General features: G+C 42.1%; 2 protein-coding genes across 5 annotated transcripts in view; both read left to right on the forward strand.

The window, feature by feature from the left end:
* gatad2ab (GATA zinc finger domain containing 2Ab) overlaps positions 1 to 15,392 on the forward strand; it is a 34,908-nt gene extending 19,516 nt beyond the window's left edge. The window contains exons 2-11 of one of the 4 annotated variants that reach the window (XM_074635646.1): positions 3,079 to 3,384; positions 8,066 to 8,189; positions 8,306 to 8,437; positions 8,573 to 8,644; positions 8,867 to 8,989; positions 9,157 to 9,360; positions 9,528 to 9,777; positions 10,528 to 10,901; positions 11,020 to 11,242; positions 12,724 to 15,392. In XM_074635646.1, coding sequence (XP_074491747.1) covers positions 3,092 to 3,384; positions 8,066 to 8,189; positions 8,306 to 8,437; positions 8,573 to 8,644; positions 8,867 to 8,989; positions 9,157 to 9,360; positions 9,528 to 9,777; positions 10,528 to 10,901; positions 11,020 to 11,242; positions 12,724 to 12,857 — 1,929 coding nt within the window. In that variant the 5' untranslated portion in view covers positions 3,079 to 3,091 and the 3' untranslated portion in view covers positions 12,858 to 15,392. The remainder of the gene's footprint in view (positions 1 to 3,078; positions 3,385 to 8,065; positions 8,190 to 8,305; positions 8,438 to 8,572; positions 8,645 to 8,866; positions 8,990 to 9,156; positions 9,361 to 9,527; positions 9,778 to 10,527; positions 10,902 to 11,019; positions 11,243 to 12,723) is intronic. The other 3 variants (XM_074635648.1, XM_074635647.1, XM_074635649.1) reach the window with 3 other exon arrangements.
* Positions 15,393 to 18,752: 3,360 nt separating this feature from the next.
* yjefn3 (YjeF N-terminal domain containing 3) overlaps positions 18,753 to 22,069 on the forward strand; it is a 61,147-nt gene continuing 57,830 nt past the window's right edge. Inside the window, exon 1 of the mRNA XM_074635659.1 lies at positions 18,753 to 19,165. Within this exon, the coding sequence (XP_074491760.1) occupies positions 19,098 to 19,165 (68 nt within the window). The 5' untranslated portion in view covers positions 18,753 to 19,097. The remainder of the gene's footprint in view (positions 19,166 to 22,069) is intronic.

The following is a 22,069-nucleotide window of genomic DNA, read 5'->3' on the forward strand; positions in this document are numbered from 1 at the left end:
ATGCCTGTCGGCAGCTGTTGACTCCTGACTTCCACAGAAGTTAGTCACGTCCATGATGCGTCCGCCGCCTGTTGTTTTGTAGACACGTTTAGGAATGTCCGAGGATGACGTCATTTTCTCCTCCTCCTTCCCTCCCTGTGTGGGACGCGCCTGTGGCCTCCCCGTCTCTCTCCCTCCCTTCTGCCACTCGGTCTCTCCAGGGGTTAAACCTGCGCCGTCTCTCAATCGCAGACCAGTCTGAACCGGTTTTCAGGGAAGAGCTTTATGTCTCTCATGGAATCTTGGGATAAGGTCATGTGGATCTGTGATGATGTCACGTTGGACCAGGGAAGACCGTGAGTCAGCTCTTGAATCAGATACACAACATGATGTATGTGTATATGTGCACTTGGTTTCAGCCCAAATCATCAATTAGGCCAAAAATCTTATCCTATCGGATTTTTGCACGATTATGACCAAAATAATAATCACAATAATTTTGATCTACGATTATTTATCACGATTATTCATAGATTTTAGGGACAACATTTTTTTATTGCACTTTCACATTTAAATAAACAGAGCGCTGCTTTCACTTCCATGTTGCGCTACATTCCTGCTAATTTACAAATCTTTGCATCTAAATAAGACTTAAAATAAGTTTCTTCTTCAGATGAATTCAGTGCATTTTCATGACATGTATACAGTATATTACTTTTCTACTCTCGACTGCAGCTGCAACATTCAGGAAAGTTTTTCACGGGCTGCTGCTGTAGGGTTTGCATGTATGGAGGACGGAACCTGCCAAATAAATGAATAAATAAATAAATTACTCAATAAATAAATAAATATGTCATTAAATATAGCAAAAATAATATTAAGAATAAATGTAGCCATTAATTAATTGATAAAATGTGACAGAAATTTATATTTCTGTTTTTAATTTGCTTATTTATTTATTTATCTATCTTTGTGTTAATTCTTTTATGTATTTACATTTCTGTTTAATTTTTCCTTTTATTTATAAATGTATTTATTTCTTATTAATTTTTTATTTTTTTTAAATTTTTTAAATTTTTTAATTTATACTTTATTTTATTTAAATACATTTAAAATGTAATAAAAATAAATACATAAATAAATAAAAGGTAAAATAAACAGAAGAGCAAATAAATAAGGGAATTAATACAAAGATAAATTAATAAAGAAGCAAATTAAAACAGATATCAATATCAATTTATGTCACATTTTATCAAATAATTAATGGCTACATTTATTTTCAATATTATTTTTGCTATATTTAATGAATTATTTATTTATAGAGTTATTTTTTTTTTATTTTATTTTTTTTTATTTTGGCAGGTTCCGTCCTCCATACACAGCAACATAACAGCTCCCCAAAAGTTGAGCCAAAACATCTCTATTTGCCCCCCTGATGGCTGGCTGTTAGTTTCGGAAGCACTTGATTTGATATGCAGTGTAGTTTTCAATGAGCGGAGTTCACATTTTAAACGTCAATGTCTCAGTCGGTCATGTTCATTTAACTGTGGGAAGCCAAAATCATGATCAAGATTAATATTCGGTTAATTGTGTAGCCCTATAATCCTTGTGCGAAATGTTTATAAGCATCACATTTTTTTATAACGATTATTATAAAAGGTTATTCAAGAGAGTGTTCCATAATGAGCGCCTGGCCTATATTGGTTTGCTTTGTGTGAATGTTGTACAGTGTTGGTGCTATTTTTTTTTGCTGTGTAATAGGTTTTTCCCAGAAATCTAAGTGGGTCTCTCTCTCCTCTGCTGCTACTGTACTGAGTGAGATTTGGGTCAGCATCTGGGGCAGTGGCAGTGGCAGAGGCTTGTTCATGTACATGACTCAAAAACAATAAGTTTTTAAGGATTATTTCCCACAAAAAGCTGGGGTTACATGCAGTACATGGACTCACTAGCCAGGTTTGTTATGTAATGTCCAGTGGATATGTCCGGACGCCTTTAAGTTTTTTACTGGTGGCACTGCTTCTACTTCATATTACATATAATTACACCAGTGCAGGTTTGGTTGCACAATTGTATTCCTTTGGTATAATATGTCAATGTGTGGAATAAAACTGATTAAAAGTAGTTACACAATATAAATTATACAATAGGTGGGATTGATTGAGAGAGTTTTGTTTTAAGTGTCTTCCATTTAAACCTATTAAATGGCATCTTCACCAGTGTGATATTGTGGATTTCTTTTAGCTTCCTCAGTCACCCTGTAGCTTCCGACACAAAGGCAGCCTCTCAGGTCAGCTATCACTGTAGAGCTTACACCTGGCAATGCTGTCTTCCACTTACAGTGTCACAATTTTAAATTCAATTGAGGCTCTTATAACTTTCTGTACTCTCTGCAGTGGATGCTCCACATTGTTTACTGCAGACACAGTTGGTCCTAATCTTACCTCAGCCAGTGTAACTCGACCAACCGTTCACTTCACAAGATTGTACAGGACTACTTCTTTCCCACTGGACCTGTACTTGTCAGATTTCTGGGTCCTCGATAGTACGCTTGACGTTAAAACTGTATCTCATTTACTGCCCTCCCGAATTTTGCAATAGCTCAACGTTCATGTATTACAATTTGGTTGTTATGGTAACGCACTTCATTGGCAAAAGGTGAGAGACAGCTACTAAAGGGAATATGTTTCATGAGCAAAGTTCAGAGAGCGGCTTGCCACTAAGGTCAGCTCACCTTAAGCGAGTGTGGTGGAAATGAGGAGCTGTTGTTGTGCGTATTTTCTGTTTCTCTCTCTCTCTCCCTCTACACAACCTAGTACTGAGTTATTCCTTAAAGGAGTTCGCTACCTGTATAACACATTTTAGTTTAAAAAGCATCTTAAAAATACATAAATCCCCGATGACTAGGCCTGGTGTTGAGTCAACTTTGGCCCGGTGGGCTGCCGGGCTTGCAATACATTGATGGAGACCCTGATGATACTGTATTATCCGACAGTAACAGTACATCTTCATCTATATACAGTATCTACCTACCATCCAAACCTGTACCCTGCTGTCTAATTTTAATCCACAACTGTGTCCATCTTCTCTCTCTCTCTCCAGGGTGAGAGCAGCCATGTCAGAGGAGGCAGTGCGTCAAACGCGCAGCCAAAAGCGGGCTCTGGAGAAGGACCATGCTCCCGAGGAGCCCCTGGAGGACATGGACAGTAAACGGGTTAAGCTGGAGAAAGGTGATGCAGCTGAAGCTCCGCTGGCCATGGAGGGATCTGGAGAAGAGGGCGTCAAGCTGAACAGCGAACAGGCTGCGAAGGTAGCGGACAGCATCCTAAAATCTGGGGAAGTGAAGGCCACTATCAAGGTGGAAGTGCAGACCGGAGACCAGCCCGTTGACATGAGCACATCCAAAGGGTGAGACTTGGAAAATGATTATAGGGTTTGATTGAGTCACAGGCTGTTTTTGTGTATTGAACTCAGTGTTCTTGCCTCGGGGCTGAGAGCTTGTTGGTGGTCATAAAGGCCCAGACACACCAAGTTGGCATCAAAGAACAAGCGGCAACAAAGGCTGACCGTTGTCACCTCACGTCGCCTGTGTCTTGGCCAAAAAGTTGTACTTGAACACACTGCAAACTCTCCCTGCAGCAGGTCGCAGTAGTCTGTATTCACCATTCAAAAAAGGAAACAGGAAGACCGAGGACGGCGCATATATAAGCCGTTATGATACGTATATGAAACGAAGCGCTGTCTGCCGACCATTTTCACACCACTCTCACTCACCACTTAGTTTCATTCCAGATGGCCATGTCGTTGTGAAAATATCTGTGTACTTGAATGATCAGATGAGATGAAGATGAAAAATGAGAAAAGCCTTCTGTGTTTTTCCTCTTGACTTTACTCGTCTGCTTGCTTTCCTCATTTCCGTTCTCTTCTCGTGGACTGATTTGTTTAAGTTGAACAGCCAATCACAGTGATTCCTCTCACCGATGGGCTCTACCGCCGATTCAACATGCTGAATCGGCCGAAGAACCTCCGACACGGGCACACTAGAGCCAACGGTGCGGGACACACCGCAAAAACTAGGCTGTCGGACAGTTTGTGACCGTCGGCTTGGTGCGTCAGGGCCTTAAGGAACATAATTGTTATTCAGTTTACATGATACTGTCAAAGTCATTAATGTGAACAACACTGAAAGGAATGCTGTAAACACTTTACCTTAAACAGTTGCATCTATTCCTGTACGCCGGGCCTCAGTACTGCATAGTCAGCCAACTCTGTCCACAATAAACCCTTTGTAAATGTTTCCAGCTGGACAAAATGCACCATAATCTCCTTACCAACTAGTTTATATCTGCGAGGGTATAAGATGCAAAGAATAGTGTATTTCTGTGTGGTTATGCTTAGCTGATGTTGGATCATCATATGGGTTAAAGGGAGGGGATGTGAATGGCGAGCAGGACTTCACACAAGCTGACAACTGAGACCAAATATGCGTCTGCATTTTTTGCGCCCAAGTTTGTTTGAAAACTTCTTAAGGATTATTTATGTACTGTGGGCCGTGGATTTCATGCTCGCATGCACAGTGCGTGGTTGTGTATGCGTAGAGATGTGTCTATTGGAGTTTCTCTCTTAACTTTGCACCAGCAAGTGGTCTGACAGGAGCCGTACAGGAAGTCGCTGTGTGGTCGTTCGGCAGCCTGCCCCCATTTTGAAAAGTTTGAGGCTCCTGAGGCCTGGGCTCCATTTTCTCCCACAGCAGCACCTGAACTCTGCCTCACACTTCACACAAAATGAAGGCTACGTGTCACAAACTGGTTCCAACTGGCCGTTGCCATGGTTTCCACATTGGAAGGAGCCGTTGGAGGAAGGAGGGGCCGGGGGGGAAAGGTGGGGGGGAGGTGGTGGGCGTGTCACATGACCACGCAGAGAAATGCCTGATGTCATGTGACGTGTTTAGTAGAGCGATAGATGCACACGATGATGTGATGGCAGTTAAAGTGGAGCAGAGAGGTGATTCAGCTCAAAGTGTTTGCGGGCGTCACCTTTGACCCCTGTTTAACCCTCAGCATGTGTTGGCATGCTTACTCACTGCGAGGTGATTACCATATTGTTGCAGAAGGCTCAGTCTGTGTAGGCCAACTTTGTAAAGCTATAAAGGAAAATGTAATGCAAGCCAACTTGTATACATGCTGGGAAATAATACAGTAACTGAACTGAGCATGTCTCGGACTGGGTTTGCATATAAAAAGAGAAGAAGCATAACTCCCTTCTAAAGTAGTTTACATGCTTCATCTACATTTTAACCATATGTCAATATTTGAATACATCTTTTCCAGGCCTGTTGCCTATTCATAGCCCAGCTATTTCATTTATGTTAAGAGGCTTACGTAGCTTAAAATGGCACTCAGTGGTGCATTTTGAGCGGAGAATGCTATCTAATGACTGATTCAGCAATCCTATAGTGGGGTCAGTGGGAAGCCATGATTGGGGAGGCCGAGGCATGCAGAAATACTGGCCCTTACATAACCAAGCTGCTGTGTGTTGTGATGCTTGTGTAAGCTGTTCTATATAGAGTAGTAGATCACAAGCTAGTCCGTGTCTTTTTTTTTTTTTTTTCAGAGAGGCCAAGTCAGTCGAGGCGCCGGGTCGCCATTAGGTTTTTGTGAAAGATGATTAAGCTCTTCGTTCCTCTGTGATGCTACACATCGTTTATCATATTGTATGTAAGGAATGTAAACAGGGCTGGGGAGGAAAACTGCTGCCTGTTCAGGCTTCAGCCGTGCTGAATAGCATGATTCTGAAAGTGCCACGGTGTAGGACTAGGGATGCACCGATCCAACTTTTTCAGTCCCGATACTGATAGCGATACCTGGGCTTTGGGTATTGACCAATACCGAGTGCCGATCCGATACCAGTGTTTAATTAATAAGCTGTACGCCTCACTGTGTGGAAGTGACTGGGATCATTTTGTTATATGTAAGGCAACAGCTGGTTTGATTTAACACTGCTTTCTTAGCTTTGTAAAAACAAAATGTAACAAATAAATACATAGATATACTTAGGGCTGCAACTAATGATTATTTTCATTGTTGTTGATTATTTTTTTCGGTTAAACAATTAGTTGTTTGGTCTATAACATGTCCGAAAATGTTGAAAAATGTTTCCCAAAGTCCAAGATGACATCCTCAAATGTCTTGTTTTGTCCTCAACTCAAAGATACTCAGTTTACTGTCACAGAGGAGTAAAGAAACCAGAAAAAAATCACATTTAAGAAACTGGAATCAGAGAATTTGGACTTTTTTTCTTAAAAAAAATTACTCAAACGATTAATCGATTATCAAAATAGTTGGCAATTAATTTAATAGTTGACAACCGATGAATTGATCGTTGCAGCTCTAGATATACATTTATTGAATTGTTATTTATTATTGAAATAATAAATTGCACACCAGCAACTTGGTAAAAAATCTTTAAAATGAACAAGATTTACAATTCAAGTGTAAACCTTTTTAATGCAGCAACAAATTGGTCAGAACTTAAACAGGAATTAAAATTCCAGTATATAATGTATATAGTATATAAACATAGAACTGAATTGAATAGATCGGTCACCGATACCCAATCCGGCCATTTGAGTCAGTATCGGCCCGAGATACCATCAAGTATCGGTATCGGCGCATCCCTATGTTCGACATCTTTCTGAATTTGAATGCAACATATCAAGGACGTACTTCCCAGGAAGTAGCAGTAGGGTATTAACAAGGTTTGATTGTGTTCTCAGCAGCTGGGAAAAGTTATGTTTGTTGCTTAGTCTGCTGAAATTCTCACCTCATAATGAGAGTATAAACAACATGGTTCTTGTCATATAGTTGACCTCGTTGAACTGAGCATGCCGCCTCTGCTGCTGTTAGACAGCTGTTGAGAGGATAGCGGGGAAACGTGTCTGAAGACAGGCGCGTGCAAAGGGAAAAAAAAGTGTGAAGAAGTGAGTCAGTGAGTTGGAGTATAAAAGATGAACAAGTAAGTAAGGATGGGGGAGGGGTGTGTGAAGTAGTGACTGAGTGAGAGAGAGTGTACACAATAGGTTGGCTCCTGGCCATGTATTCCCCTCCCCCTCACTGTCACCCTCTCCAGTGTCTCCAGCGGACCTCCGCTCTGCTCAGCTTGTGACTCTAGTGTCGGCAGCTGGGAGGGAGGGCAGAGCTGAGGCCCAGGCTGTGCCGATCCGGCTAGGCCATAGGCCTCACCGCCGAGGTAGGGGAGGGGTGAGGCCCTGTCTGGGTGGTAAACTGGGCCTAAGCTTGAAGCCCTGAAGCCTCTCACTCGACAGCGTCTGAACAATTATATAACTTCACTGCATGTTTGCATGCATAACTTCACATTATGACCCAAACCCCTACCTCAGTCATATATCACACTTCCCTACCTTACCTCATCCTCCACCAGTTCTCCTTAATACTCCATTTTCTTACGCACCAACCCGCAGGACCTGACAGGATCCCCACTGTGATGGAGGCAGATTTATTCTTCCGCCATGGTCCACGCGCTGTAAAATTACAGCCACCCTTTACTTCTAATCTCCACCCCTCTCCAGATTGATGCATATGTAGCTCGCCACTAGTCGCCTTTGTTCTCCTCAGTCCTCCGGTAAAGCCACTTAACATTTATCAAAGGCTTTAAACCTTTTCCTCCTATAAAAAAACAGAAATGCCGTTAATTTGCCCCTTTGTTTTCATGTTGTTTGTGACTGACTTTGCTGTGTCTACTGGGAGGAAGAGAGCAGGATGTCTGCTCGTCGATGTTACCTTTCGCTGGAGATAATGGGTTGTTGCGATCTTCCCCTGCCGCCATTACTCCATTATTGATCTCTTGGTTCTTGTCTTCTTGTGTGTCCCAGTACACATTTGCACTACAACAGGGATGATGAAATCCTAATTATATACTGCCATCTACTGGATGTAAGGCAAAACTACAAGTCAGTTGCAGTTGATGGGAACTGCAGTGTTGTGACTGAAATATAAAAGTGTTGAATCTTGGCTGAATGATGAAACACATTCTCAATATAGTTGTTTTCTCTTCTTGTTTCTCTCTTCAGTGACATTAAGAATGAGCGGCAGCCACCGTCGCCAGATGATGTGATTGTGTTGTCAGACAACGAGCCATCCAGTCCTCTCATGAACGGCCACTGCTTCACGAAGACTGACACAGATAAACTTATGGTAGGAAAACAACATTTTAAGAACCAACCATTATGGATTAGTTACTACTGACATAGCTTCAGATTGTACCTGTATGTCTGCTAAGTCTCCTTTTTTATCTGATATTGTGTCTGTAGAAGAGTTCTCCTGAGGAGAGGGAGCGCATCATCAAACAGCTGAAGGAGGAACTGAGACTCCAAGAGGCAAAGCTGGTGCTGCTTAAGAAATTACGACAGAGCCAGATTCAGAAGGAGAGCACTGTGCAGAAGGTAAAACCCCAGAAGACGGAGAGTGTTGATTGTTAGCAGTTACAGGACTTTCTTGTTGTTCTCCAATTGACATCATTATGTTCCTTCAAGTACATAATACTTCATGCACTAATACTGTACCCTGTTCTTTTCTAGTTGACTGGCTCAGTAGCGACTCCTCCTCCTCTGGTGAGAGGTAGCATCACATCAAGCAAAGGACCCCTCCAGGTAGTTACTACATTTTGTTAGATCCTCCTGTCACAACTTGTATTGCAGAGCCTGGATATATATATGATGCAATTCTACATTGTTCCTCATACAAAGTGGAATATTGAGCAACACAAGTGCAGGGCAGCGTAGTTGTTCTTTCAGAGGCGTTGCAATGCTTTTGCAGCATGTTAAAAAGCTTTATATGTTATTTCCTGTGTGTTTGTGTTGTTGTGTTTACAGGTGACAGGTCGAAGCTCAGGCACGGTGATCCCTCCTCCTTTGGTGCGGGGTGGGCAACACATGCCGTCCAAACACAACTCTCAGATTGTCATGCCGCCTCTGGTGAGAGGGGCCCAGGTTAGAGTGAGGAGCTATTAAAATGTTCACATCAGAAAATAATGGTCATCACACTGGCCCACATTTAAACTGTACTCATCTAAAGAAGAAGCTATTTGTTAACTTGTGCCTTTTCTTCCCCTTGCTCGTTCTCGTCATGCATCCGTGATGGCTGCTTCCGTGTGTGCTGCCAGCAGCCTATTGCAGTGACTCCCCAGCAGATAGCCAGTCTACGCCAGCAGCAGCATCAGCACAGCGGCTCAGGCCCCCCTCCACTCTTGCTGGCTCCCAGGGCTTCTGTGCCCAATGTCCATGTCCAGGGCCAGAGGATCATTCAGCAGGGACTCATCCGGGTGGCTAATGTGGCCAACAGTAATATCATGGTCAACATCCCTCAGGTGAGGATACGATATACTCCTCTGGAGAAAGATTTTCATAGGAAGCAGTGGAAAATGTTCCTGTTCATCGCTACTCTTCACTAAGCTCCATAGCTCTCATACATATGGTCAGCCTTAACATCCTCTTGTGTAGTTGCTGACGTGGTTTCTGTTGTGTTTCTGTCCAGGCCTCTCCAACCAGCCTAAAAGGCTCTTCATTGTCGCCCAACTCTAACATCAATGATTCCCCAGCCAGCCGGCAGGCGGCTGCTAAGCTGGCACTGCGTAAGCAGTTGGAAAAGACGCTGCTGGAGATCCCTCCACCTAAACCTCCTGCCCCCGAGTTCAACTTCCTGCCTTCAGCAGCCAATAATGAGTTCATCTACCTGTTGGGGCTGGAGGAGGTGGTGCAAAAGCTTCTGGAGATGCACGGCAGGGGTGGGTAGTTCTTTCCACTTTGTTAACTAGTTTTAGGATGTTTAGGTGCAATGGTAGATTAAATAGTAGAAGATTAGGGCTGTCAATCGATTGAAATATTTAATCTCGATTAATCACATGATTGTCCATAGTTAATCACAATTAATCGCACATTCTTTATCTGTTCAAAATGTACTTTAAAGGGACATTTGTCAAGTATTTAATACTCTTATCAACATGGGAGTGGGCAAACATGCTTGATTTATGCAAATGTATATATATATTTATTATTGGAAATCAATTAACACAAAACAATGACAAATATTGTCCAGAAACCCTCACAGGTACTGCATTTACCATAAAAAATGATGCTCAAATCATAACATGGCAAACTGAAGCCCAACAGGCAACAACAGCTGTCAGTGTGTCAGTGTGCTGACTTGACTATGACTTGCCCCAAACTGCATGTGATTATCATAAAGTGGGCGTGTCTGTAAAGGGGAGATTCGTGGGTACCCATAGAACCCATTTTCATTCACATGATTGGTACCAATGGATTCCTTAGGTTTTTTACTAGTTTCATATGACCAGTATCTTCACTCTAGCTTTAAAACTGAGCCCACTACAACCTCTGGAAGATCGATTGCGTTAAAGACATTAGTGCCGTTAAAACAAATTAGCGTTAACACGTTATTATCGCGCTAACTTTGACAGCCCTAAACAATAGGATATACATGTTCAGTCTTAAGAAGCTCTCTGTTTTCCTTGTAGGTAATCTGGGCCCAGCTGCTGCCATGGCCAGCTCCATTCCCAAAGAGCCATACACCTGCGCCCAGTGTAAGACGGACTTTACCTCCCGCTGGAGAAAGGAGAAGGCTGGGACCATCCTCTGTGACCAATGCATGTCGTCCAATCAGAAGAAGGCCCTGAAGGCTGAGCACACCAATCGGCTGAAGGCGGCCTTCGTCAAGGCACTCCAACAGGAGCAGGAGATTGAGCAACGTATCCTCCAGCAGGCGGCATCTTCCTCTAAAACCTCCTCTCCTTCACTGTCCAAGAGTGAGGTGCTGGTGTCCCAGCAGTACAAGCATGTCAGGGCTGCCATGCAGCACAGATCTGTGGCTGCCCACCACTCCATTAAGCAGGTTAGACTGGACTCTGATTGTGTTGGTGATGGAACAACGCTGAAGTTTAAAAGGTTTAAAAACATTTGCATCTACATGTTAATTAACACACAGCATGTCACTTTGTCTCTTTGTACAGAGTCATCTGCAACACAGCATCCAGTCGATGAGCGCTCGTGGTATGGCCCACTCATTCACTTCCTCCTCTCAGCTGCAGAATGCGATGGCAGCAGCGGCGCTGGGCAGCAGGGCAGGTAAACATGCTGCTGCACGCCCGCTGCAGCAGGGGGCAAAGGTCAGCGCCGGCAGCAGTAACCAGGGCAACGTGGCTGCCTGGAGGAAGCAGAGCGGTGGCAACACAGGTAGATAAACGTTAGACGAGGTTAGACCGAGAACGCTCCTCAACCGTTCTCGCTTTCTGCTCCTCTTTGGGGTCATCCCTCTCTTCTAAGGTGGATTCCTCTTTGGCACTGCCGCTCTCTTTCTTCCCATCATCTCAGGCCTTTTCATTTTAGAATTACTGCGTGACTACGTTTACATGCACACTAATATTCCACAATTATTCCAGATATGACAATACTCCGAAGTTGATACAGGTCATGAAAATAGCATATTCTGAATTATCCTTATTGTGATTAAAGCATTTTCTGAATAAGACATGTAGGATATGCCGATATTATTCAGGTTTTAGGAGCAATATTTGGACATGTATACAGCACATTCAGAATATGCGTTTCAGTTGGGGTTTTTACAGCAGTTTGAGACACATGCCTGTTTATATCCAGATCTGTGCGTTGTACACAAACCAACTAGCCGACAGTTTGCAGAGATGCATGCCCAAAAGAAAAGCCCACATTTCTGGTCAGAAGGAGAAACACACCTACTTTAAAACATTATGAAAGACTTGAATATCAACGGGTTTTTGAATATGCACAAATATTGCAACTCCGACCTTTTCAAGAAGGTAGTTGAAGGAATGAAAGAGGGAGGCTGTGTCCGCCACCAGTTACATTAATCGTAGTATGCACGGCTTCATGTAAACGGGAATATTAGTGGAATATTCATTTTCATTAGCCATATAAACAGGTTAGTAGGAATATTGTCTTTTTCAGAATAAAGGCAAAAATTGAATATTTTGTACATGTAAACGTAGTCATTGACTTTTTTTGTATCCTCAAATACAACTTTAGCAGGTAAATCACAGGTGCAAACTATTTGAAATATTCACTCATCTTGCTCAATGCCAACTTCTTCCTTTATCTTTACCTTCTTCCTAAACATTTTTAATCCTTTCAAAATGTACCTTAAAGGGAAATTTGTTAAGTATTTAATACTATTATCAGCATGTGATTATCATGAAGTGGGCATGTCTGTAAAGGGGAGACTCGTGGGTACCCATAGAACCCATTTTCATTCACATATCTTGAGGTCAGAGGTCAAGAGACCCCTTGAAAATGGCCATGAAAGTTTTTCCTCACCAAAATTTAGCGCAAGTTTGGAACGTTATTTAACCTCCGTCGCGACAAGCTAGTATGACATGGTTGGTACCAATGGATTTCTTCCATTTTCTAGTTACATAAAGTACCAGTATTTTCATTTCAGCTTTAAAAACTGAGCCCGCTACAACCTCTGAAATATCAAAAAGCAGCTGGGCCCAACGGATTTTTAAGAGGTTAATTAAAAATCTTAGATTGTTTTAATGCGTTAATGAAATGACTGGTGTTAAAGCGAAAGTTATTATGGCATTAACTTTGATAGCCCTGTGTGATATTTCATCATAGAATTAATGTAAAACAGCTCAATCTCCAGTACATTGACCACTGATGTGTTTGTCTCCTGACAGGTGTGACTATGGCCTATGTGAACCCCAGCTTGTCTGCCCATAAGACCACCTCTGCTGTTGAGCGTCAGCGAGAATACCTGCTGGACATGATTCCCTCCCGTTCTATCTCCCAAGCAGCCAACACATGGAAATAATGCAATCTTCCTCCCCACTGACATCATAACTATTACCCCTCTTAATATCAATAACAGCCATTCTCATGATCATTCTAATCCTTTCTATGGACTCTGCCTCTGGCCTAAACGCTGCAGGGGAGAATCAGCCTAGTCTTTTGTGGATAGAGGTGTTCCTTCAGCTCTTCCTCAGATATTTCTGCTACCATCTTCCTTCCCCGAGTCCTTCATCCCAAAGTGGAGTTGTGCTGCGACAGCTTGGGCTTCTGAGATGCAAGGAATATGTCAAATTGGGTACCTTTTTTTGGAGGGTTGGGGTTTACATGGGCGTGTACAATTTTACAAACTTCTCCAGCGATGTTGCCTCTCCCTCCTTGTATATTGGTCGAACCTCTCTGTTGCACCAAGAGGAATAATCCCGAAACTCCCCTGCCTCTGGATTAGGCTGGGAAAGAATAATAATCACTATTACACACATTAAAAAAATCTTCGCCTTACGTCCTACCCCTCTCCAAGTCTGAGCCAGTCAGACCCGAACTTAACTGAAGAGACCTCACCACAGGGATCGTGGTTGAGCTCCGAGGACCATCCACGAAATAATAACTGCTTCAGCTTTGCAAAAATGAATAAAATGAGAAAAAAAAAAGGACTAAAAATGATCTCTATCTGCACACAGACTTCCTCTTCTCTCAAACCCACAGCGTGTACAGTAGAGAAGTTGATGTGTGTCGGATTATTTTGTATGGCTGAATGTTAGGATTTTGTCTTTTCATCTGTAAGTCATATACTGTGTTTGGAATATTGTGCTCCCTGATACTTTGGAAGTGGCCTCTTGTCGAGGTCTGAATTTACAGGCTAATGTTACTGTTGAGGTGGTTTTACATCTGCTGGGTTCCATGTCGTGGCCTACTTTTAAATACTTTGTTTTTTCTAAAGATGAAGAGGAAGGTTTCACTAACTCATGTAAAGACACGGAGCGTATGTTTGGAGGACTATTGAATATTGTAAAAAAGAAAACAACAAAAAAAAAAAAACTTCCAAAGAACTAGTGGAGCCCAAATGGTATCCCTTCTGCTAGAAGGTGTCTAGTTTATTTGAACCCTCTCTGGATATGAACATGAATTCATGCTAGACTGAGGGGGTGTAAGGAATGTCATATTTTTGACATTGTTTTGCTTTTAGTCATAGGTTGTGGTGCATTATTTTTCTTCTATAGACAAACTGTCTCTGGGTTTATTTATAGGGTCATGTTAGTAAAGATATATGCTTATGCCCTAAGTTTGAATGGATCTCCACTTAAACTGATTTGTTTTTCTCTCGTGTGTCCAGTGGCTCCCGCTCACCTTTACCATCGATTGGTCTTAGAGAAGCTGGACAGCTTTCAGAATGTAGTTATGCAAAAACCCCTATAGCAACAAATGACATGAAACTTCTTAGTCTTTAACATTAAGGTGTGTATGATTTATGTCGGGTCCTTGAATTGAGCTAACTATGCCTTTCACATGAGCTATAGTGCATTTTTTATCAGGTTGCAGCAGCACAGGATAAGCTAGTGAAGTACATACATTAAACCGGGGAATTCCCATTGCTCATGGAGTTATTTTATTAACCATGTGTCTTTAATTTCAGTCACTGGGGTGGTCCAGTTTCTTTAACCCTTTACTCAGACATCTATGTGGCCTATTGGAAAGTGTCACATTCAAGATTACATGAATTTAAGACGTAAAAATGTGTGTGCGTATTTAAAAATCTGGATGTTTTACAAGCAATATGTTAAATCTAACTGACAAAAAGAGGCTGACCATCCCAGCAGTTATTTTCTCTCTATCTGTCCATTTTTTAAAAATCATTTTCACATTAAAAACAATAGCGATTATGATCTCATCACTATGTCATTACAAACCTGGAGTCTTGCTGCCCTGTTGCCTCACTTTTTGATTTCAATAATTCATCCATGTTGTGCTAATCTAATGCGACATTGTAAGGATTTGTGTGCACTCTCTAGCTCACTGATTATAATCAGGATCCATAGTAAAAAGGTGGTGCACTGCGTTGGGTAACTGGGCATCAGCTGACGTTCATCCCCTCTGTACTGGGGTATCATCACTGTACGTTCGGGTTTCATTTAGGATGGTGCAACGATACAGTATGTACATTGCTGATAGAAATACAAGCATACGAAGTTTAATTTAAATTGCTCCAAGATTTTTTTTTTTTTGTATTTCTGTCTCAAAGTAGCATCGTAAATCTTCCAGGTTGTCTGTACATTCCTGACAGGCAGAAGGTAGCAGCCCGCGTCTCGTGGATGCAAAATGAGCAATCTGGAACGAGCCCATCATTTTGTGCCCTGCTAAGTGTAACCCTGTGCTATCCTGACTACTGCCTGCTGCTGTTTGACAACAATATCACCATTCCGTTTGTTTGGGGTCGAAGCTCTGCGAGATGCAGCGCGGCCCGAAATGGAAAAAGAAAACAATGTATGAGAAGTATTTGTTTGTTTTTTTGGATTTTTTTTTCTGCTCTATCAAATAATAATAAAACTAATTTTAACCCCTCGTTCGTGGTTGGGTTGCCTGTTCATTCAGGATGTGTAATGCTTGGCTATACGCTCCAAAACAGATAGGGGGCAGCATTTCACCTCTACTACTGGGTCCATACAACCTAGATTTACTGTCATTAGGAAACAAGATTCGGTCAAAACCGAGTACATGTCTGGCCCGTGTATGGTCAGTCTGTGAATTTGGGGCTAAATCGTTTAACAAATATTCAGTGGTCATGTCTATAATGTTAAATCCAGTGCTACATGTCCACCGGGGACGCGCTGCTCCACTCAACTGGCCATTCAAGTGGTGACGTACCGTATCGAATGCACCTGATTGGTCCCTGGTTTTGTGCTTGCTGTTTCAAACAACATGGCGGCCTGCTCGTAAACCTTCTGTTATTCCGTCTAAACAATCCCCCAAAACCTACTTCTGAAAACATTTTAAGCGAGAAATAGGCGATGCCACTGCTGAATCTTATTTCATTTTAGAACTAGATTGCATAGTTTGACAGCTTGGTCCGAGTTTTGTGAGCCGGATGCGTCGCGCTTGACGGGGCTCATTTACATAAAGGACTGTTCCCGCTTTTTCATTTTGAAACGGCCAATGAGGGAATTCCAACAGACAGACTTTTGTGTTTGTAGGGCTGGCCCTCTGCGGTCCAGCAGCAAAAGCCAGCTACTAACAGAAGAGCAAGAATTCGTACAAGTCGACCAAATTGCTGAAACTCTGAGAGTTTACGTTGGCCATCTGTGTGTGGCCATACTGTGCCACTAACCGGGGACTTTCATTTAGAGGCTGTGTAGCAACTCAGATTCAGCCAGCGCTGGGAGACACAGCTGGGTCCAACCGGTGTAACGGCAGCAACAGCAAGTTTGCTGATCCGGCGGTCCACCAGGATCAGACCCCCAGCGCTGGGGTTTGTGCTGTCTGAATTTGAGTTGCTACAGCTTACCGCTAACTGAAGGTCAGTTTATTCAATGATAGAAAGGGGGTCCCTTAAGGAAAAAGGAACCACTGCTCTAAAGCATAGCTACAGTTGTTCACTGGCTTTTTAGAGGTGAATACAAACACTAGAAGCCCAGTATATACAGTATATCTAGTTGGGTTGAAATCTTACTCTGTGTGGACACAAACGTACCAATATAATGCGGTATAAAGCTTTTAGTGTTCAGTATTGAGACTTGCGCAGTGATAGTAATTATTGCATCGCCTTTGTACTGGATTTCACTACATACAGATGTTGTTTTTGTTGTGTCGACCCCCTGCTCACATGTGCATCTGCATTGCATAAGTGAGTGCACATAGAAAGCGGGATCCTTTCCAGCAGTTACATCATCACCAATCTGTGAAGCCAAAAAGAAAAAGTAGTTATCAAAGAACACTGCAGATAAACTACAGCTTTTAGCACCCTCACTGATTCACTGTTATTCTGACGGTTATCTGACTGTAAAATTACAAGCTGTCAATGTAACATTTTATTTTTCTCAACGGGGTTTGGATCAAGGAACTCAAACCGTCATCCAAACACCAGCAGGTTCTGGATTCAAACCTTTCAGCCTTTCTTCTGTGAAAAACATTGGGATCAAGGATGTGTTCACATAAGTGTATCATAAAATAATACTCTCTTACCCATATGCACATCATGCCAATCATAACCAACTGACCTTAAGAATGCATTGAATTGCTATTCTGAGAGATCTCTAAACAGGAAGTATGGAAAAAAGGTAACGCCTGCGCACTACTCCATGCCACAATATTTTTATTGACCACGTTTCGATCCTGTTTGGATCTTCGTCAGGTCAAAAAGTTTGAAAAAGTGGAAACCATACCCATATTTATACAGTACATAAAGCACGCCAATAGGCCTGTGATGGCAGGTGTAGTTCATCCAAAAACACCAGCATGATAAAAACATCCACAAACAATTCACAATTTGATAAAGTACATAAAAACAGTAGTACTAAAGATATCAAACATGTTATTTATAAACATTTTGTCATATTCATCATCACATATATCAGAGAATCCATCACCTACGTTCAAAAATATTACATAACATTAAAGGTAGAGGAAAAGGGAAAGAATAAATATTTAATTCATGTACAATAATTGGGTTTAAAACACCCTTCTAAATTTTAAAGAAAGTTTGTGACCCGGCAGCCATGTTGAGATCAGTTGAGGAAATACCAAACACCGCCCACCAGCCAGAGTAAACTTTCTCATTTTACAGCTAAACAGTACACTACAAGATGTTTCTGACAACATTTGAGGAGAGAAATAGGCATTACAGTAACAGAATATTGATTCATATTTGACCAGCGCTGCCTTGTTTGACCGTTTGATCGGAGTTTCTGAGTGACTGACGTTGAATGAACAGCCAATAGTAACGCTCTCTCTCTCTGAAATGACCTGTGATTGGCCAAAGTCTCCTGTCACGGGCTAGATTTTTTTTAAAGAAACCAGAGCCATGAGGAGGTGCAGAAGTCTAGTTATCTCTCAGAACACTTGAATTACAATATGCTGAAAGGTTATTATCATTCTGCCTACTGCCACTTTAAATTGCAATAGCAATTTATAACCCCTAGATGGCCGAATACACCAACTTTTCATTGAACCTGCTGTGTTTGTCTTCAAACAAATAGCCCTTACAGGAATTTAATCTTGCTAACAGGTACATTTGTGTGACATTGTGGAAAAACAAACACCCTAATCTATAATATAACACCTCCAGACTTAACTCTGAGAGGTCATGTCGTGTGGAAAGGGAGTGAGAGAAAAACAGAGCGAGACCTTTACAGAAGAAAGTGAGCTATTGTTTGTCACGACCCACTTATGAGCTTCATTCCTTGGCACGCTCAGTCTCTCCCCGTGATACTGTACTTCCTTTGTGTGTGTGCATGTGTGTCATATACTGCACATTTACATTTTAATGATAGTGTGTTACTCCTTTCATGTTTTCCCCAGCTGCTCTAAATCCATATGCTCAGTATGCATGCATCAAAGTCCTTTTGAGGCCATCGTGCTTCTGTTCATATCACCCATCACCATCATTTTGTGCTGTTGTGCAGCCACTCTGGTTCTGTAATAGCTATACTGGGCTTCATTTAGCTCCCACCACCATATGAAAGGTGTCTCCTCACTCTGATGCTTGCTCTAGATTCTACATCAAGGGAGCATTTTGCCACCCAGGAGTGTGTGTGTGTGTGTTTGTGTGAATTTGAAGGATAGGAGGGGGTGGGAGGTTGCACCCTGGATGACTGAGCAGCTATGATCGAGGCAGCCTGAGCCAATCAGCCCACGAGCACCATGCCTCCTGATTCTTAATTGGCTGGCTTTCCCGGCGAGCGCAGCTGATACACAGAGCCAGCTGGTTTTATTAGAGAATGAGCTGGGGCCACAGTGGGGAAGACACACAGAGAGAGAGGAGAGGCAGACATATAGAGGCAATATTCACAGAGAGTGTGTGTAGCAGCCAGTAATTACCTTCCAGCTTCTGAACCAATCAAGAGCCACACAGATAGATAGAGAGAGAGAGAGAGAGAGAGAGAGAGAGAGATACAGAGGGAGGAAGCCCATTTAGATTCTCAGTCTATTCCCAGGCAGAGAGGTAGACAGTGAGCTTATTGAATCAGTCAGAGAGAAGGAGCGGAAGTGTTTTCTTTGGAGCGGCTCAGCTCATCCTTTCTCATATTTGCCGAGTGGTGTTGGGTGAAAACAGATGGACAAGATGAACCACAGCTCAGCTGAGGCAGAGGCTGAAACCATAGAACCACTGCGTTACCTCAGGTAGGCACCTGCTCATTTTCATGGTCTTTTGCTCTTCTTCTTCTTGTTTCTCTGTTCTGCTGTTTGTTCCAATCTGTTTGTTTTACAGTCACAAGGACACAATTCACAGGACTGCTGTCAAATCAATGCACAGTGGGAGAAAGAAATATATATTAGTGCTGTCAATTGATTAAAATATCGCGATTAATCGCATGATTGTCCATAGTTAATCGCGGTTAATTGTGAATTAATTGCACATTTTTTTATCTGTTCAAAATGTAAAGGGAAATTTGTCAAGTATTTAATACTCTTATCAACATGGGAGTGGGTAATATGTGTGTTTTTGCAAATGTATGTATATTTTTATTATTGGAAATCAATTAACAACACAAAACAATGACAGATATTGTCCAGAAACCCTCACAGGTACCGCATTACGCATAAAAAATATGCTCAAATCATAACATGGCAAACTGCAGTCCAACAGGCAACAACAGCTGTCAGTGTGTCAGTGTGCTGACTTGACTATGATTTGCCCCAAACTGCATGTGATTATCATAAAGTGGGCATGTCTGTAAAGGGGAGACTCGTGGGTACCCATAGAACCCATTTACATTCACATATCTTGAGGTCAGAGGTCAAGGGACGCCTTTGAAAATAGCCATGAAAGTTTTCCTTGCTAACATTTGGCGTAAATTTGCGTTATTTAACCCGGATTCTTTAGGTTTTCTAGTTTCATATGATGCCGGTATCTTCACCCTGCGTTAAAAAAATGGTGGCGTTAAAACGAATTTGTGTGATTATTGCGTTAACTTTGACAGCAGACGGCGTGCAGAGATAGAGAGGAGAGAGGAACATTCAGATCTTCTTGTCAGCCCCAAGAGAGACGTCTTCAGATGAGACTCACAGTGTACATTCATCTGGCAGTCTGTTTGAATCACAGCAAGCTTTTAGACGGAAAACAGAGCAGAGGGAGTGATAAGAGATATCAATTATTTAAGTCGACTTGCTTACCAAATGCCACATGAATACCAGTACTTATGATAGTGATGATGGTAATATGATGATGATGATGGTGCTCGCAGAAATGCCTAGTTCCTCCCCAAGAAACTCCTACTCTGCTTTGCCTTCGTTGCTCGTTTCCTCTCCACTGAAGCCTCAAATTGAATTACAAATATGAGCCGTTATTGAATTAGGGGGCCCGTGTTTAATTTGGCATTATCCAGCCACATATTACCGTCCAAGCCAATCATCTATATGATTCAGTATCTTTGAGGATGAGACGTGTAATCAGATTGTTATGCAATCGGAGGTTAGTGTGGTGTTTGCTCCTGGCTGCCTCATGTAGCACCACTTTGACTCTCAGAGTGACAGAAAGAAACAGAGAGCTACTGAGGCTACGTTCCAAATCGTATACTTTTTACTTTTAGTACGTACTGCAGCTGCCCTTACAAAGTACATACTGTCACATACAATTAGGACATGCTACTTCCTCATAACATTGTGCCTTGAACTTTGACCCTCTTGCTCATATATCCAGAGGATTGTGGGTCAGAATAGCCAGAGTAGCATGCTGTCATGCATACTGCAAGATGTGACAGGATGTAGCAGGACATCCTGGTATTTTTGGCATACTGCATTTGACATACTATGGATTGGAACATAATGTGCTTTCAAATGAAACTCATGAGCTCGTGTTTACAACATGGGAAGTTGTGTACACAATATGTTTGGAGTTCAAGTGGTTAAGTCGTGAGAACACCGCTGCTAAGCAACGGCAATATTAACGTTACTGACGGCGTCTAGAAGCCACAGAGGCTAACAATTTAGCAAGCTAGCAAGTGGGTAACATAATGCAGGAAGAAAAAGATGAGGCCGTTGGGAATATCAACATTTTCCTCAGATATATTATAAAATTACGAAGAATTACAATATACGCCTAAAATGATAATATATTCACATATTATGTACCGAAAAATGTACTTCCAAGGCCTCCGCCATTTCTGACAACGTCAACAAACACGTCACAACTCGTGAACTCGGAGCCTTCGGAAACTTTCCACTTACGAGGTCATGAATACCACTAGAGGGGGGCGTTCACATGGACTCTTCTCGTGAACACGGTAAACACGACCCCATTTGAAGGCACCAATACAATAGACTGTATATAAAGATGGACGACGCGTCTCCACTTCCTCCCACTGTACAGAAATGAAGCCAAAATATCCCGGATACTGGAGCTGCCATCTTGAGATTTTGACGTCATTTGGAGCCAGAGTCTGCGCAGTAGTGATCGGGAGGTGGTGCCGCGGTGGACACGGTTGCAGCTTGCTAGCGAGAGAGAATCAGAGCTGTCAATCATGACGTCTCACCTTGTTTTTATAGAATTAAATAACTAATTAAAACCAAAAATATCAGACAAATGAACACTTGAACATACATCAGTGTGATAAGAAATACCTAAAATGACAGAAACCAATTTTGGGAAAAATGTATTTGACGTGTACTTAGACTTTTTAGTTTGATCCTCTAACATGGAGGGGGTGGGACTTATGACCTATACTGCAGCCAGCCACCAGGGGGCAATCCAGATGTTTTGGCTTCACGTTTGGGGAGCTGTCATGTCCTCCATCTTTATATACAATCTAAGGGACATACTAATTCTTTTTTTGGCATACTAAATAGTCTGGTAGTCTGGGTATTGGAGTTATAATGTGCTTGACATCTATGTGCAGGTGTTTCCTGACATTTTCACACTTGTAAAATACAGGAAAGCAGTATTCACAATCTTTTACAGATGCACACATATACACGCACAAACTGCATATGCACAAACTGCATTATGCTCATATTGATTACTTTGTTCGGATCCACTTAAAATTCCAAACAACCCTCCGTGGTCTCTCTGAGATGCACACTGCACGC

This window comes from Sebastes fasciatus, chromosome 5, assembly GCF_043250625.1.
Source record: "Sebastes fasciatus isolate fSebFas1 chromosome 5, fSebFas1.pri, whole genome shotgun sequence".
Lineage (NCBI taxonomy): Eukaryota > Metazoa > Chordata > Actinopteri > Perciformes > Sebastidae > Sebastes > Sebastes fasciatus.